The 17655-nt window shown below is 39.3% G+C and overlaps 1 protein-coding gene across 2 annotated transcripts in view; it reads right to left on the bottom strand.

Moving 5' to 3' along the window:
• The window catches only part of tbkbp1 (TBK1 binding protein 1), a 47572-nt gene that overhangs the window by 13334 nt on the left and 16583 nt on the right, over positions 1-17655 (bottom strand). For both annotated transcript variants that reach the window (XM_039664901.2, XM_039664900.2), the window contains 5 exons: positions 12340-12581; positions 7725-7850; positions 5399-5503; positions 4611-4755; positions 669-868 (listed from right to left, as the gene is read on the bottom strand). In XM_039664901.2, the coding sequence (XP_039520835.1) occupies positions 669-868; positions 4611-4755; positions 5399-5503; positions 7725-7850; positions 12340-12564 (801 nt within the window). In that variant the 5' untranslated portion in view covers positions 12565-12581. The remainder of the gene's footprint in view (positions 1-668; positions 869-4610; positions 4756-5398; positions 5504-7724; positions 7851-12339; positions 12582-17655) is intronic.

The following is a 17655-nucleotide window of genomic DNA, read 5'->3' as shown; positions in this document are numbered from 1 at the left end:
AGCATTCCTTCCGCTAGAAAAAAAAATAGTCCCTGACCGTGAACAGCAACAACATTCCAATGTGTAATATGCATGAAAATTCAAATAAAAACAACATAGGAACCGCAGTGTTGCGCAGTGATAAATAGAACCCTTGGGTGAAGAAGTCATAGCCGTGTTTTATCATGAATAAAGCACAGCTATTGACCAATCAGAATCAAGGATAGGAACTAACAGTTTTATAAAAAAGCATAAAAGGTCACGCCACTGCTGAGACAAAATTCAAAGGTATAATTGAAAGACAAAGTTTTTTTTTTTTCATTGACTTTTGATTGTTTTATTATTACTCATCACATTGTTTTCTATCTGTTAAAGCACAGATCATAGTCAAATAGATCAACTTCTCTTATAAAAAAAAGGTTCTATTTAAAACCTTAAATGGTTTAAGCAGCTTGTAAACATACTTTTTCACTAGATTTTTTTTAAAACAACCCGTCGAACACTTAAGTATAACGCAAACATTTAAGACCTTTATCTTTATATAGAACCTTTTTTTTTTTTTTGGTATAATGGCATTTTAAAATTGAGTCCAGAATCCCATTGAACCTTTTACCTAAAAGTTTGATTTTGGTCAAAACTATGTCTTTGGTCAAAACTAATATGTCTTTAAGCATGTGCATGTCACTGACCCTCTGTCTCTGGTTGCTTTGTAATTCTCTCAGCTCTTCCCGTAGTCTCTCACATTCACCCTTTAGGTCCTCCTCCCTCTGACACGCCCCCTGAGCCTCGTGCCGTGCCCCTTCTAGCTCTGCCTCCAGGCGCTGTAATTTGAGGTCAGAGAGGGTGTCCAGACTCCGGGAGCTCTGTAGGGTCATGGGGCAGTCTAGCACTAGGGATAGGACAGTTATCATGATTAGATATAGCCAAATACATTGCGTCAATGAATAAAACTGAACATCCGTCATGTACCTTTTACTGCTAGAAAAGAAGGTCAACATGCACACTGCACAGCCTATGTGCAACAAAATTTGTTTAAAAAGAAAAAAAAACAAGGAAATTTCAGAGCTTGTCAATATAAGTTTGTGTTTTTTATAGTTTAGTTTCGTGGAAAGAGTTCTGTTGTAGTGTAAATATCTATTAAAATAAAGCCTTCCATAAAGGATCTTTCACAATCCACATGACAGACCAATCACAATTCAGTATGCAAATAAATAATTTGTAATAATAATAATAATAAGAGTAATTTTACAGTGTGTTGGCCACATCTGGCCAGAGGAAATTGTCCGTTTTCAGTGTGTGGGCTAGTTTTCGGCCTGGAACCTCAACCAGAACTGGGCAAGAATTAAAGCAAGGATGAGACCCCTGAGAATCCCCAATTGCTATCTGGGAATGCAGTACTGTGTGGAGATATTGTCAATACGAATGATTTGAATGCCAAATTGAGATTTTCAAACTAGTTTAATAAAAAGATGGCACATCAAAGGCTAAAATTAAATAAATAACCAAAAATGTTAAGTATAATGTTTCAAGAATATCGATTTATAGCTGGTGTTTCTCAAAAGAAACATCCTCACAACATGTCATGATGCAGACAAATTGCCCGATCTATCACAGATCTATCTCTGACCTCATCTGTCACTCAAAACAGGTTTAAGCAAGACCAACAGATATACCTTTTGTTTGTCTACACTAATGGGAAATTCTCTCCTCCATAAGCCAATGGAAAAGACAGCAACTTATCTAGACACTAGGTTTCGTTGTTGCCCTTTAGGACACCAAAGTTAACACGGTTGATTACTGCCGTTAAATTAACAGGGCAGAAATCCAACCCTAAAGTCACCCGACATGCGTCCTTTACTCCATGTACTGTAGCTCAGAAACCTTGAAGATGGAAAATACAAGACTGAACTATTTCCTGTCAGAGCGTCCTGCTCCTCACCCCCGGCGTGGGTGCTGTGATTCAACAGCTCATTGAAAAGTAGTCCTTGAGCCAGCAGCTATTGTGACAGTTCAGCAATAAGCAACTAGAAAACACACACCCCTGCACGCCTACATCTCACACCAAAACCACAGTGAAATGGATTTTTATTCTTTTTTTCTCCATAGATGCATTAAATATTTGTATTCATGAGGGCACACAAAATTGACATAATTCTTCTATTATTTTCTGACAACGTTACAGAACATCTCTGTTGTGCAATTTGCATAAATACATAATTTTCTTGAGTTCTCCGAGATTATTTGTCTGCTGTTGAGCGCGTTTGAGTTTGACTGAAATGTTTTAGATCCCTGAAAGAGGGTCACAGGGGAAACGTATGTCCTTTCCACTTACACAGTCTCTTTGTTACGAGAGTCTTTTCTGAGCCTCAATCCGAATAAAAAGAGACAGTGAAAGGAAAGAGAAAGGAAGAGGCAAATTAGGTAAAAGGAGAGAGATGCAACACAACACTGCCATCAGGGGAAAAAAACAAAGAGGACCAAAAGGACAAGAGGACCGATGCTTGGTCTGTTTGAAGTCCTTTATCGGAGAGGGGCTCTTTGAAAAAAAAAAAAAACTAAATTAGCCTAGATTGAAAACTGGACAAAAATTGCATATATAATGAAAAAGGACACTTCAAAGACCCAATACACAATTGTTGGAGTGGAATACAAATAAAGCAGGCACATAAAATGACAAATAATGAACATGATGTCTAAACCTAATAGCAAATATATATATAAATGGAAAAACACCAAGCTTTTCATTGTCTTAAAGGTGCAATGTGTAACAAAGTTGAGTATCTATTAACAGAAATGCAATATGACATCCATAACTATGTTTTCAGTGGTGTATAAAGAACTTACTTAATTAGCCGTAATGTTTTTATTACCTTAGAATGAGACATTAATAGCTCCATAACCGAGGGAATCCCCTTCTATGAAGGTCGCCATGTTGTGACGTCATATTCCTACCGTAGCCGAACGCGAACAAACAGCGCTACAGAACGCGTTTCATCACTACCTTGAAAGAGAAGTAGCGGAAAGCTGGAAGCTAGCCTTACACTCCGTGAGTAGTGACTTTTCCCTTGTGAGTGGTGTAAAATATGTAGTTGGGATTGTTTCATGTAACTTAGTTCTCCCTCGCTGTGTTATGGGTTTGTTATGTTGGGGATAGATGTGCTGTTACGTTCGTGAGACAGCTGATGATTAGTATTCATGTCATTGACCGTAAAACAGTACGTTACAGGAATCACTAACCCGTCGATAGAGACTTTTACTAAAGTCTTTTATCACTAAAGTCGATCGCGAAGAATTTTAAAAATCAGAGAAAAAAAGCCTATTGTGTGTAGTAAATAGTATCTATGGGATGCGGAGATGACATGATTGTAACAGCGCGCGCACTTCCGACCTTTGGACTCATGCGGACGCGTCCCAGCTCAGCCACAGTAACAGCTCATATTAGCCAGCTAAACTATTACTACCCTGTTAGAAAAAATATATAGCTGCTCCCTCGCTGTATTATGGGTTTGCTACAGTATGTGGGGAGAAATGTGCTGCTGGTTACGTTTGTGAGACAATCAGCTGATTATTATTTTATTAAATTATATATTAAAACCCTTGATCCTCACCTGACTATGGCTTTGTAAACAGACAGTATTCATGATGTGGTTTATAATGGACTGTGGTACAGAAACAGTGACAATGTTACACACTCTTGGCTTACACTGGCTATTCTCTGCTGTCTCAGCCGACGAGATGTTTGTCCCGTTTTAGCAACCGTAGCTTCTTCGAAAGGGAGGGGTGAGCAGTGGGCTGAGCCCTTAGTGCAAACCTGGTGCAAACTCGCAACCGAACCACTAGATGTCGCTAAAAGTCACACATTGCTCCTTTAACCACAAAATATTGGTCAGGATATGAGGATACTTAATGGTGAAAAGACTTTACTGTAAATAGTTCATTTTTCATGCAAAATTCTGTCATTGTTTACTCAACCTCATGTTGTTCCAAACCTGTATGAGTTTCTTTGGTCTGTTGAACACAAAAAAATATATATTTTAAAGATTGTTGTAAATCAAACCGTCTACTGTCTGGTTACCAGCATTCTTCAAAATATCTTATTTTGTGTTCAGAAAAACAAAGAAACTCATACAAATTTGGGAGAACTTGAGGGTGAGTAAATGATGAACATCTTTTTATAAACACTTTTATTTTTGGGTGAACTTTCCCTTTAACAGAGAGTGGAACACACTGACTCTTCTTCCTGTAAAAAGCTGTCGGCAAGGCTATTCTAAGTTACTTTATCTACATTCTTGCTCATTTCCTGACCAGTGATTTGTGATTAAAATGGTTAAGATCATTAAAAGACTAAATATTTTGCCAGTTTTTTGTTTTGAAATAGATATGACATAAGATCATAGAAAGTGCAGTACTGACCGAATACACACATTTTCATGCACTCTTTACTTGTAGAGACCTATATGACATTCACTAATGGCGCTTTTCCACTCCATGGTTCGGTATGGCACGCTTTGGCGCTTTTCCACTGCATGGTACGGTACGGCCCAGCTCGGTACGGCTCACTTGTGGCGCTTTTACACTGCATGGTTCGGTTCGCCTCGCTTCGCTTCGCACACACACAAAACAAGACTTACTATGCGGGTCAGGGCTGTGAAGTTGCAGATACTGCATGTCTTTGTTGTGTAGCTGTGTATTGAGTTTGTGTAGAGAGCTTTCTCTCTGCCTCAGAGCCGACTCTAGACTGTGAATCCGCTCGACGTGTTTCTCCACCATAGACGCCTGAGACCGGGAGAGAGTGAAAGAAGATAGAGAAAAGAAGAGAGGGAAAGGGACAAAGATGAGCACAAAATAAAAGATTATAAAATATTAAAACTGAAACGCCAAAAAGAGAAAGTACAGAGAGTAACATGGGCAAAGAGGGACTGATCAAAAGATAGACAAGGCCAAAGAAGCCATTACATTCACCATGCAGATTCTCACGACATTCAAGTCCATTTGGAATTTTTTGTCAGCAATAAAAGATGAGGACATGTAGATCTAACAGCTGATAGCTGGCTGAGTGTTTCGGAGAGGCGAACGGCGCAGATGCTCAAAAGCTTGCATCATGCAATTTTCAAAATTTCACTCTTTTGGTCCCAATCCATTAAAAGCCATTTGAGACCCATGTTTAAAACTGAGAATTGAAATGTGCATATATGATTACATATATCCAGCATCACCCACTTGGCTGGGAAATATAAGAGCCCAATTACATTCACACAGCCTCGTTAGGACGTACGCATAGTACAAGATTAATCAAGTGGACACCTGGTTGGATTAAAGCCTGAAGCACATGGAGAGGCTAATTATCGCAACTGCCCATCCGCTCGGCAGCCAAACTTAGCATGGATGTTGGGAAATGAATTTTTAGAAGAGCTCTCACCATCTTGTCCAGGTCTCGCTGAAGGCTGGACTTCTCCATGTGGATCTTCTCATAGGCCTGAATGACATCTTCAAGCTGCTCCTCTCGTTCTTTGCTCTTCTGAAGCTGCAGAACACACACACATCTTCATTTTTAAATTTCATCAAAACATTATTTAGTGTGTTTAATATGTGCTTTGAATTACAAGCGCAGTTGGGCCATCCTCAGGCTGTATAATGACAAGCTGTTGTAACATTTGGTCTTAGGCAGGTGTAGTAGCCTATAAAAATATATTAAAAGCATTCTAATTGTGTCAGTTATTTCTTGTCATATTTATTTTTGGACTGGCTTGTTTGTTACCATTATGGAATTTATTTGTTTCTAGTAGGCCCATAAAATCTACGGAGCCCCCCTAGTCCCACTTTGGCAAAAAAAAAAATAATTATAACTATCTTGTGGCCTCAAGATAGTAACTCGTGGCCTCAAGATACTATCTCGTGGACTCAAGATAGTAACTTGTGGCCTCAAGATAGTAACTTGTGGCCTCAAGATAGTAAGTCGTGGCCTCAAGATAGTAAGTCGTGGCCTCAAGATAGTAAGTCGTGGCCTCAAGATAGTAACTCGTGGCCTCAAGATAGTAACTCGTGGCCTCAAGAAAGTAACTCGTGGCCTCAAGAAAGTAACTCGTGGCCTCAAGAAAGTAACTCGTGGCCTCAAGAAAGTAACTCGTGGCCTCAAGAAAGTAACTCGTGGCCTCAAAATACTATCTCGTGGCCTCAAGATAGTAACTCGTGGCCTCAAGATACTATCTCGTGGCCTCAAGATACTATCTCGTGGCCTCAAGATAGTAACTCGTGACCTCAAGATAGAGTTAGTATTTTGAGGCCACGAGTTACTATCTTGAGGCCACGACTTACTATCTTGAGGCCACGAGATAGTTATAATTAATTTTTTTTTCCAAAGTGGGACTAGGGGGGCTCCGTAAAAATCAGTTTTGCTGGAATCTGTGATCTAAATCTTATGCAATTAACTTTTTTTTCTGCCACATGTACTGCACTGTTGAGCAACAGTAACTGTTAACTATATTTTAATAATATGAGGCTCAACTATGGAAAAACAACAAGGATTTCCCCCCCTTATTCTGGAAATATATTTTTACTCAGATTTTAACCTTTTTTTTTACCAATATATTTCACATTTATTAGAAATATTTAATTTGTGTGTATGTGTGAATGACATATTTGTACATATACATACATAGATACTAGGTAAAACAGTGGTACTGTATATGATTACCGCGTTTATGACATTCTTCATTTTTTGCTATCCTGCTGACAAATTAGCAACAGAAAACCTACGTTTATGTTTACAAAAACATGGATGTACAAGAAAAAGTAAGCTTTTGAGTGGCAAAAGGGCAAGTGACTGTTCTGTCAACTGTTCATGTTGCATACAAATTTCATATTCTGACAAATTGCTTGTCAGTAGAAACAGGTTAGGAAAAAAGAATAAAAACATTTATTGACAGAGGGTGTTTTACCTGACATAAAAATGAAAGAAATACATTTGTGTCGTTGCCCGCACTTTCATTTTGTTACAGACGCATAAGCATCTACTTAAATTATCATATAACACACCTCTCTGTAGTGATCCCTTTGGCTTCACAGATAATAGTAGCTTATTTTCAGAAAAATAACAGAACGGGTTATTTACTTTCAGTTGTGCTGCATTAGATCTCTGCAATAGCTCATGACTGCAAAACTCTTTGGTGTTAGGGGGGAAAAAAGAAGTAAAGAATGAAACACAACAAGACATGAATAAAGGAGGAAATCCAAAGTCAAGCGATGATAGAGGGGAAGAATAAGGAATGTAGTGTACACACAAAGTATCAAACGTCAGCAAAAGCGAGGGAGGTGTGGGAGAGAGAAGAACAGATGACAAAGAGAAATCTAGCTCTTCGACGAAGGGAAGGCTGCTGGGTGGCTATGGAAACACATAGCAAGCATCATTAATTAATGAGACGCTTCGCCAGGCAATGAGCCGAAAGATGCAGAGAGAGAGAGTATGATCTTCCCATTTACACTCCACATCACAGCCAGTCGGGGGAGATGATTGAGAGTGGGCTTCAGGCACACAAAACCAAAGTAGTCTAGATTACGTAAGGCTTTGTCATGAATGACTGGGCATTCAAGAGTTGTCCTTCATTACCCTACTAATCGTATTACTATAACTCTCTAATCTTTCCATTTTGTGTTGTGTAATTCAGATTTACAAAACAAAATAGCCAAGTCACAAAATAACAAGTCCAGAAAGAGGAGGATGTGTGTATATGTGTTTGTCCTCTCACCTCGAGGGTCAGCATGTTGACTCTCTGTTGCAGACTTCCATTCTCTGACTGGAGCAACGCTGTGTCTTTGGGCTCAAAGGAGCAGTAGGAGTTTCTGTCCTCTCCAAACTCGCTTATCATGGGGAACTACACACACGTACAAGAAAAGTGGCACGGGTCATTACAGGAACACACAGCCATTAAACAGAATCATTTAGGACTGGTTTCACAAACAGGGTTTCGATTAAACCAGGATTAGGCATTTAATTGGGACATTTAAGTAGCTTATAAACATGCCCTAGAAAAAAAAACATTACTGGTGTGAATCTTGAGACAAAACAATGGCACTGACATATTTTAAGATAGTTGCACCACACACGTCACACAAACAATCATATTCATTAACCACCCACAATCTGGTTTAACCGGGCACTAAAGCACTGTTTAAAAGAAGTCACTGTCTTTCTTTGTAGCACAAATAACCATTCTTTCTATGCAAATGAGGTCTAGAGATTTAACATTGTGCCGAAAGCAGATATATATATTTTTATTTTTATTTTATTTTATTTTATTTTTTTAAACAGATGCTTGTGAAAATTCTCAAGGAATTATGAAATGATCAAGAAAAGCATTGGGCATATCCAGATGATATATGGCATAATAAAGCATATGTTGCTACTCTCTCACCACTTTCCTTTCCTATAAAAAAGGCAAATGCCAAAAATAGATACATTCTTTCTTTAAAAAATAAATTATTACTTTTATTCAGCAAGGATGATTTCAATTGATCAAAAGTAACAGTTAAAACATTATAATTAAAAAAAAAAAGATTTATATTTCAAAAGAACAGCATTAGCCTTTTTTTTAACAAAAGTATTTAATAACTACTTTCAAAATAATGACATAATAATTAATTATGTACATAAAAGTACACCACAACTATTTTCACCATTAATTAATATAATTTTACTATATTAATAAGATTACTATATTTTTGCATTTCAGAGTGATTTCTGAAGGATCACAATTCATTTTTCACATCACAGGAATACATTACATTTTAAATCAGTTATTTTAAATTATAATAACATTTCACAATATTACATTTTTTACTGTAAAATAAATACATCCTTTTAACAAAATCTTACCAACAACAAACTTTTGAACAATAGTGTATTTGCAAGACTGAAAAAGGAACCTCTTTATGTATTGCCCTCAGATGGAATAAAGTTAATCTGCAATTTAGCAGCATATGATTAAAACCCGACCCGTATTCGTAATGGTGTTACAGTAACATACAGTATACACACTATAATATACATCAGTAGATGCTGTGTGCACTCATAGATATCATATAGAGACTAGATGCCCTATTGGCTGCTGGGCACTGAGAAATCCGAATCTTGAACCGGTCGTTTTTCTATTGTGTTGCATAGCAGCAGTAGATGGCAGAGTACTGTGCAGCATATTCCTGCTCAAATCGGTGGACCATCGCTCGGGAATTACTTTTCACAATTAAGATTTAACATTACCGTTCTAATGGTTGTATCATGTGAGTAAAATATCCCATGTGTCCTGTATCATAGCTACGTATGACCTTTGCAGCACAAAACCCCGCGTGAAAATCAGTTGGGTATTCAGTGAGATATGATAAATTAAATGCGCTCAGCTCATATCACCTGTCAAACAGATACAACGAGTGGAGCGGATTACCAGTTTAAGATGGCCGCGCCAATAGGCAGTAGTGGTCGATAGGGCGTCTATCTATATGATGTCTGTGTGTGCACTGATGTGCTGAATCCTATACATTTTTACTCCCACAAGCTTTGAGAGCCGTGTGCATTTATTCCCCACTTTTAGCCCTTTAATAGGCAGTGAGCCATGGTGAACGCAGAACCCTGGAGGCTCTCTCGCTCTCTCTCTCTCTCTCTCGCCTTCTGCAAAAACAGCTGTTCTTCAGAGCCTAGCCATCCTTGGTGCGTATACATGCATATGTTTGGGCAGGGCCAAACCAAAACGCTTTAAAAATACCCAGTCTGGAGCATCTACAACCTGCAGCTCCCCAAAGCTGGCCAGCCTACATAGTCGTACGAATAGAGTCTTACTCTGTTGAGTGTGTTACTGCACAGCACAAGCATTGTGCTCCTGATTTGTAATCCACGGAAGATAAACATTCTCATCTAAATGTGAATAATAATCACGTGTTCATGTTTAATGATTAATAGAGACGTGATCTACTTTCCTAACAGCGATCTAAACAGCATCAGGAGCATCTTTCATTGTGTGTACAAGTGGCTTTGTGCATTTTTATGTGGATGCGTGACATGCTAATTACAGAGAGCATGCACACTTGTTCATGTACAGCTCGGCTCACATGTTAGCTGGCCTATAAATAAAGCTCTTTCATACATGAAGCAGGCACAGATCTTAATGAGTGCTGTCATGCCACAGCCATTAATCAACTTAATGTTATTTGCTTATATGGCCACAGCTTATCAGTATTCAGCTGCTGAACTCACAAAGATCAGTATAATTTCACAAGAAAACTGTAAAGCAACTCCGCAATAGTTATATAAAAAATGTGCATCAGGTAAACATATTATCACTTGCTAGGTGTGTCCACTCTTGTGTACTCTAATGTCTTTTATTCAACGTCAGTGACCATGTCACAGTCTCTGCATTGATCTGAGATGAGGCCGGAGAAAAGGGTTTAGGATTTCCACACCCTACTTTTGACTGGATGATTATGTTATATTATTTTGAGCGTGGCATGGTTGTTGGTGCCAGATGGGCCGGTCTGAGTCTTTCACAATCTGCTCAGTTACTGGGATTTTCACGCACAACCATTTCTAGGGTTTACAAAGAATGGTGTGACTGTGAAAAGGGAAAAACATCCAGAATGCGGCAGTCCTGTGGGCGAAAAATGCCTTGTTGATGCTAGAGGTCAGAGGGGAATGGGAATGATTCAAGCTGATAGAAGAGCAACTTTGACTGAAATAACCACTCGTTACAACCGAGGTATGAGGCAAAGCATTTGTGAAGCCACAACCCGCACAACCTTGAGGCGGATGGGCTACAACAGCAGAAGACCCCACCGGGTACCACTCATCTCCACTACAAATAAGAAAAAGAGGCTACAATTTGCAAGAGCTCACCAAAATTAGACAGTTAAAGACTAGAAAAATGTTGCCTGGTCTGATGAGTCTCGATTTCTGGCGTAAACAGAATGAGAACATGGATCCATCATGCCTTTGTGTTACCACTGTGCAGGCTGGTGGTGGTGGTGTAATGGTGTGGGGATGTTTTCTTGGCACACTTTAGGCCCCTTAGTGCCAATTGGGCATCGTTTAAATGCCACGGCCTACCTGAGCATTGTTTCTGACCATGTCCATCCCTTTATGGCCACCATGTACCCATCCTCTGATGGCTACTTCCAGCAGGATAATGCACCATGTCACAAAGCTCGAATCATTTCAAATTGGTTTCTTGAACATGACAATGATTTTACTGTACTAAAATGCCCCCCACAGTCAACAGATCTCAACCCAATCGAGCATCGTTGGGATGTGGTGGAACGGGAGCTTCGTGCCCTGGATGTGCATCCCACAAATCTCCATCAACTGCAAGATACTATTCTCTCAATATGGGCCAACATTTCAAAAGAATGCTTTCAGCACCTTGAATCAATGCCACGTAGAATTAAGGCAGTTCTGAAGGCGAAAGGCGGTCAAACACAGTATTAGTATGGTGTTCCTAATAATCCTTTAGGTGAGTGTACGACAAATGTTAAAGGCCCCCTAATATATATATATATATTTGTTACAACATTTTTTTCAGTTTTTAGTATGAATGTGTTTGCCTTAAGGTTATGAATAAGCTGGTGTGTCTATGATCAAATCTAAATCTATGACAAAATTTGCATTTAGTAGATATAAAAATTAAAAGCGTACAGTCTTTCACTTTCGCTAAAATGGATTACAGATTTTTATGACATTAACATGGACTTCAGATTCTCATCACATTTTCTGTCCAATCAAATTCTCTCTGGAATCTAAAGCATCCCGCCCCCTATGCTATAAATAGCACCAGGCCAAAGCAACCGTTGACACTTCACACAGCAATATGGGTTGGAGATGTGCGTTTGGTTTCTCAAACGTTCGAGTATTATTCCGTTTTTTTAAACGTACATTGGTTAAGAATGAAATGGCTATTATTTATTCACACCTCTACTATTGAATCCAACGTATAATAATCAGTGCTCAGATTCGCTTCCATAGTGCTGTCAAGTACGACTTGCAGTCTGTGAGGTAAACTAAACGCTATTGGCCATTTGAAAAGGGTGAGGGGACATTCAATATGTCCCACCTTAGCTTCCTTTTTCAGTCGAAATTACATCAACATATTATACAAAGCTGCGCGTTCAAATGCACTTCAGTGGGCCTTTAAGCATCCCTACATTGTTGTATAGTAAAAACAAATTTGATAGGCATCATCATTTGAAAATTATTAATTTTAAAATTAAAAATTTTATCTACAGTAGCACGTGGACAATAAATGTCTACCAATTTCAGTTCACACTATCGGTAGTTACAACAGGTGACCTCTGCTGATATCTGAGGCTAAAGGCATTTTGTACCTTTATCTCGTAAATCTTGAGTTTTCTTTTGATGTCTGCATTCTCTCGCTCGAGGCCAGCCAGTCGAGTCTTAATGTCCTGGTATGCGCTGATGAGGGCGAAGTGTGAGGCAGAGTACATATCCTCTGATAAGGGAGAGCTGGACCAGCCCACCCCACAGCCATCTTCTTTCAGACCCTCGTTACCCCCCAGCAAGCCCAACTGGCCCCCGAAGAGAGACTCCATGACTCCCGATCCTCAACCTGTGAGATGTGAGAGAGAAAGAGAAAGGTTATTTATGTGCATCAAAAATGTGAGCTAATCAGCCTTGTGAGGTTCGTCTTTCATCTTGAGCATAATTTATCACTTCTTCTCATCACTTCTTCAATGGTTCTGTTATGGTGCGTGCTCTACCCTTTCTAAGCTCCACTTCACCCTCACTCAGGATAATTATTTCCTTTCTCAACTACACTTCTCATTAGTATTGACATCCATGCCACAAACCACGAAACCGCACCAAACAAAAGCATCTTTACTAAAGGCCAAGGTTGTTTTCTTTCTCGACCACATGTCCTTTAGATTCTCTGGATAAGTTTGGTCATTTTTTGGAGGGGGGGATTTTTCTTATTCGGGAAGAAAAAAAGCCAGAGATACATAAAAGGGCTGAACGGCATGATCTGATTCAAGAACAAGCTGTGCTGCTAAGAGGATGACATCACCGCCTAGCAACAATGACTGTGATCACAAGTACAGCTGCCATTTCTTACAAGCTTCAACAGGGTCAGCAATTTTTGTAAATACAGCATGGCGATGACATTAAATTAGTGGGAGAGAAAATTAGGCATGTCAAAAATCTGCCATCATTTAATTTTTTTATTGATGGTGTACATATAAATTGTGTTCCGAAACCTAATGAGTTGCCTAGCTGTCGTCTTTAAGGCAGCATCCTATCTGAAATGAAACCTCTTAAGTGACAGATTTGGAGCGCTCTACATAGGCAGCAACTCTGTGCGTCATATAAATAGTGCTTCTCACACAAACCACACAGGAGATATGACTCACAATCGATGGCAATCGTTTGCTGTTTGCATGTTGCTAAGCTAACAATGCAATACATAGTTCATGCAAATATTGTGTATACTTTTAATATTTTGTAATTGGCCCATTTGTTATTAGACTGAAATCATTTGTATCCATACATTTCAGTTTTGATTATGTACAGTTGTGTAAATATATTAGTATATTTCCATTTTTAAATGGTTATCAACAGAAGATTTCATCCAAATAAATAAAAAAATGAAATATAAACTACAATCAACAACGTAAAAATCTGCAAGTGAAGTAAGGCACCACAACATATTATAATTGTAACACAAAATTTTAGAGTGATATTTTTCCAATTTTTCCGAATTCTTTCATGAATAGAAAATGCACTGCCACTTTTGATTATGTTTAATGCATCATTTCAGAATAAAAGTATTTATAAAAATAATAATAATCATACTGATCTCCAACTTTTGAACGGTAGTGTAAAATTGGCCGAGATAAATGGGTTAAAGACTACATTTATCAGTCTTACTAAATTGTTTATTTAACTGTAAAAGTTGGCCAACTTTTACAAAGATAATCTAAGACTATGACTGCAAAGAAATCTAATTGTTAGAATGGTTACAATGAGAAATATCCAATCTGATTCTGATTAAAATATATATATATTCTATGACTAAAAAATATTTTTAGTTTTGTATAATATAGTTTTAGATAGTTTATAATCATACATTTTATTAAAATATTGGCCGATAACCAATAATAATATTATCCTAATATTTTGGAACAGCTTTCGTGTCGGAAGTGTAGACTAACTGCTCATTGAACATTGAACTTGACTTGAATGCATGATGTGTCAGGCAGCCATGTTTGTAGAGGTGTAGCTCTATTAGTCCTGTGTGTTGCCTTCACTATGATGAATCGCTCCAGTGTCATCAACAACACACATAAGGCAGAACACAAACATGTATAGATGACATGGAGTAGGCAGAAAAAAAGTAACATTTTCACTGTTAAGCGTTTATCAAGATAATATAGATATGTGTGCAGCATAAGGTTGGCCATCTGATACACCATGGATGTGTGAGGAGATTTAACTGCACACAAAATGACTCAGATGCTTCTTACTTAGTAAGCTATTTTTGATCACTTGCGTACCAATGTTAAAAAAAAACATACAAAGAAGCCTTGGACCTCTTCCTGGGTGTTCTCTTGATTCTACTCTCTCTCTTTCTCTCCATCCTTCAGGGTAATCCAGAAAAAAACACCCACACACACCAATACATTTGCTCAGGCACGGCTAAGCAGCATGACCATGGGGGAGAGATTGCTGTTCTGATGAAGGTGTGAATGTGTGTAGGTGCAAGAATATCACTTTAGAGACATTCCAACCCACTACATTAATACAAGTGTGTTCTCACTCAGGGCTTCTCTGTGTGCTGCATGAGGAATTGCAGCACAATGCACTTATATCATGTGATGTCTATGTTATTGCAAACATAATGAAGTGTCATGCCCATGTAATCTATTTCCCTGATAAAAAAGTGCCATGATTATCATAGTGCAACATTTTTGGAGCTAAAACACAGCAGTCAGAATCAGAAATCACCAAACTACATGGTGATTTGTAATACATCAATCCGATAGGGTTGCACATTTTTTTTCCCTGTGAAATTCAAAATCGGTAATGGAAATGTCAGTGTTGCTCTTTTTCATACAATAAAAATGGCATTGACTGGCTGTCAAGTTCAGCTGCAATTTTGCATGGTTTATAAAAAAGAAAACAGATGCTGAGACGGGTGGTCATGGAGGACAAACGTGACTGGGACCTCATGATACCCCATGTCCTTTTCGGGATCCGCAAAGTTGCCCAGACCTGAACGAGTTTCACCCCGTTTGAGCTCCTTTTCGGCCGAAAACCCCACGGTCTCCTGTATGTAGCAAAAAAAGCCTGGGAGCAACAGCCTGCAGCCCATTGCGACGCAAAGTACCTGGGTTTCCAGGTCGGTAGGGGTCTCATCCGACCGCAAGAGAAAAAAGTAGAGGTAATCCACTCAACCCCAAGAACCAAAACAAAGACCCAGCTATGAGCGTGTGACGAGCACCCAGAGGATTCATCAGCATCGCCCTGGAAACAGACGAGGAACACCTGCATGCCCTCTTCACAGGCTGATCCGGCCCCAGCCATGCTCCATCAAGCAAACAGCCACATAAGCCACGTGGACACAAATGGAGAGACATCTCTGCACGAGACAGAACGTTAATGCTTTTTCTTTCTCCAGAAAACAGCAGTTGACCACTCAGCTTCCAAGAAGCACAGTTCAGACTCGATGCATTACAAGGAAAAGGCAACGCACGTCACCAGGTTTTTCCTTTCTTTTTTTTTCTTTCTTCATGTTGTAAAAAAATCCACTTTTGGGCACTTTGCATGAGCTCCCCTTGTCGTGTGATTCTTCACCCCGTGACTATATATATAATATTACAATTAAGAAATATACAGTTATTTATTATAAATGTATAATAATGTGCTGCATGTTTCAGAGTGAAGCACAAATAAATCTGTTATTTTTAGTACATACATACATCTTCTTCCGCTTCATCCGGGGCCGGGTCGCGGGGGCAGCAGTCTAAGCAGAGATGCCCAGACTTCCCTCTCCCTAGACACTTCCTCTAGCTCTTCTGGGGGGACACCGAGGCGTTCCCAGGCCAGCCGGGAGACATAGTCTTTCCAGCGTGTCCTAGGTCTTCCCCGGGGCCTCCGCCCAGTGGGACGTGCCCAGAACACCTCCCCATAGACCTCCCCATAGACCCCTCCTTGAACTGCCACCTTAACGTGGTGGAGGGGTTTGAGTACCCGAATGACCCTAGGAGCTATGTTGTCTGGGGCTATATGCCCCTGGTAGGGTCTTCCAAGGCAAACAGGTCCTAGGTGACGGGTCAGACTAAGAGCGGTTCAAAAACCCCTTATGAGAACAATAGATTTAAGGACTGTGACGTCGCCCGTTATGGCGCAGCCGGGGCCCCACTCTGGAGCCAGGCCCGGGGTCGGGGCTCGTATGCGAGCGCCTGGTGGCCGGGCCTCTCCCCTCCCCTCCGCTCAGCCCAAAGGAGCGACGTGGGACCGCCTTCCCGTGGGCTCACCACCTGCAGGAGGAGCCGTAAGGGGCCGGTGCAAAGAGGATCGGGTGGCAGTCGAAGGCAGGGGCCTCTGCGACCCGATCCCTGGACACAGAAACTTATTTTTAGTAAGATGGTAATATATTTCGGTATTTATTTTATTTTTTTTTAGAAATAAAGTTAAAATATACTACTACTGTAATGGACTGTCTGTTTTTTTTTATGGTTACCTGTTTCCCGCTCTTCATTTGTTGCCATGGTTTTTGTGAGTTACACATTGTTACGAAGCCTTTCTATTTGTGGATAACTTGAGCTTGTTTTAATGATAAAACATTTGTTTGTTTTTTTGAACGCTTTCATCATAGTCAGAACAAAACTACTAAAACTGACAATGAATACCGTACTACGATGATTATTATTATTATCATCAACACAGAACCGTGACCATAGATATGTGTTGTTAAATTATTGAAATATTAACTTGGAAAAAATATCTGCGTGTGGCTGGTCCACAAACCTGGAACTAGGGAGAATCAACGAATAATGACTAATTTACTGCCATTGTGTAATTTTCTCAATAGAAAAGTAAATTATTACATTGTTTAAATTAGTTTTTAGCTAACAGTGATTTGTTTATATACATTTATGAAATACATAACTAAGTTACCGCTAACAGATCACTCTATTAAATTAATGCTGGACTCATTTTCTGCAAAGCTGCTTTGAAACAATGTGTATTGTGAAGAGCAATACAAATAAATGTGAATTGAATTGAATACTCTGATTACATTTCCCCCAATCCAGATTACACATAATCGGTTACTAATTTACTACCCAGCACTGAAACCAGTATTTCAATCTGGGTCTCATTGCTCACTGATTCAAAAACTATTGTTAGAGCTTGTCTTACACAAAACAAACTAGTTTGTTGTTAAAACGTTTTTTTTATTCTTGCCACTGGTGCCCCCTAAAACAAATAGATGCAGCTGACAAGAATGCAGCTCTTGCACAAACAAATAGCCATCCCAGTCTCAGTGAAAACAAGAATTTAAGCACATGGATTATAACATGGATCTGACAATTTGTCAGGGTTTAAAACCCTGGCAAGTTACAAAAGAAAACAGACAAATGAGACAGTCTTTCCATGGCTAGCTCACCAGACATCGATCTTCC

The sequence above is a fragment of the Pimephales promelas genome, chromosome 17 (genome assembly GCF_988280905.1).
Source record: "Pimephales promelas chromosome 17, fPimPro1.hap1.1, whole genome shotgun sequence".
NCBI classification, from domain to species: domain Eukaryota; kingdom Metazoa; phylum Chordata; class Actinopteri; order Cypriniformes; family Leuciscidae; genus Pimephales; species Pimephales promelas.
Note: the sequence above shows the minus strand (reverse complement) of the source record. Positions and strands in the feature narration are given on the sequence as shown.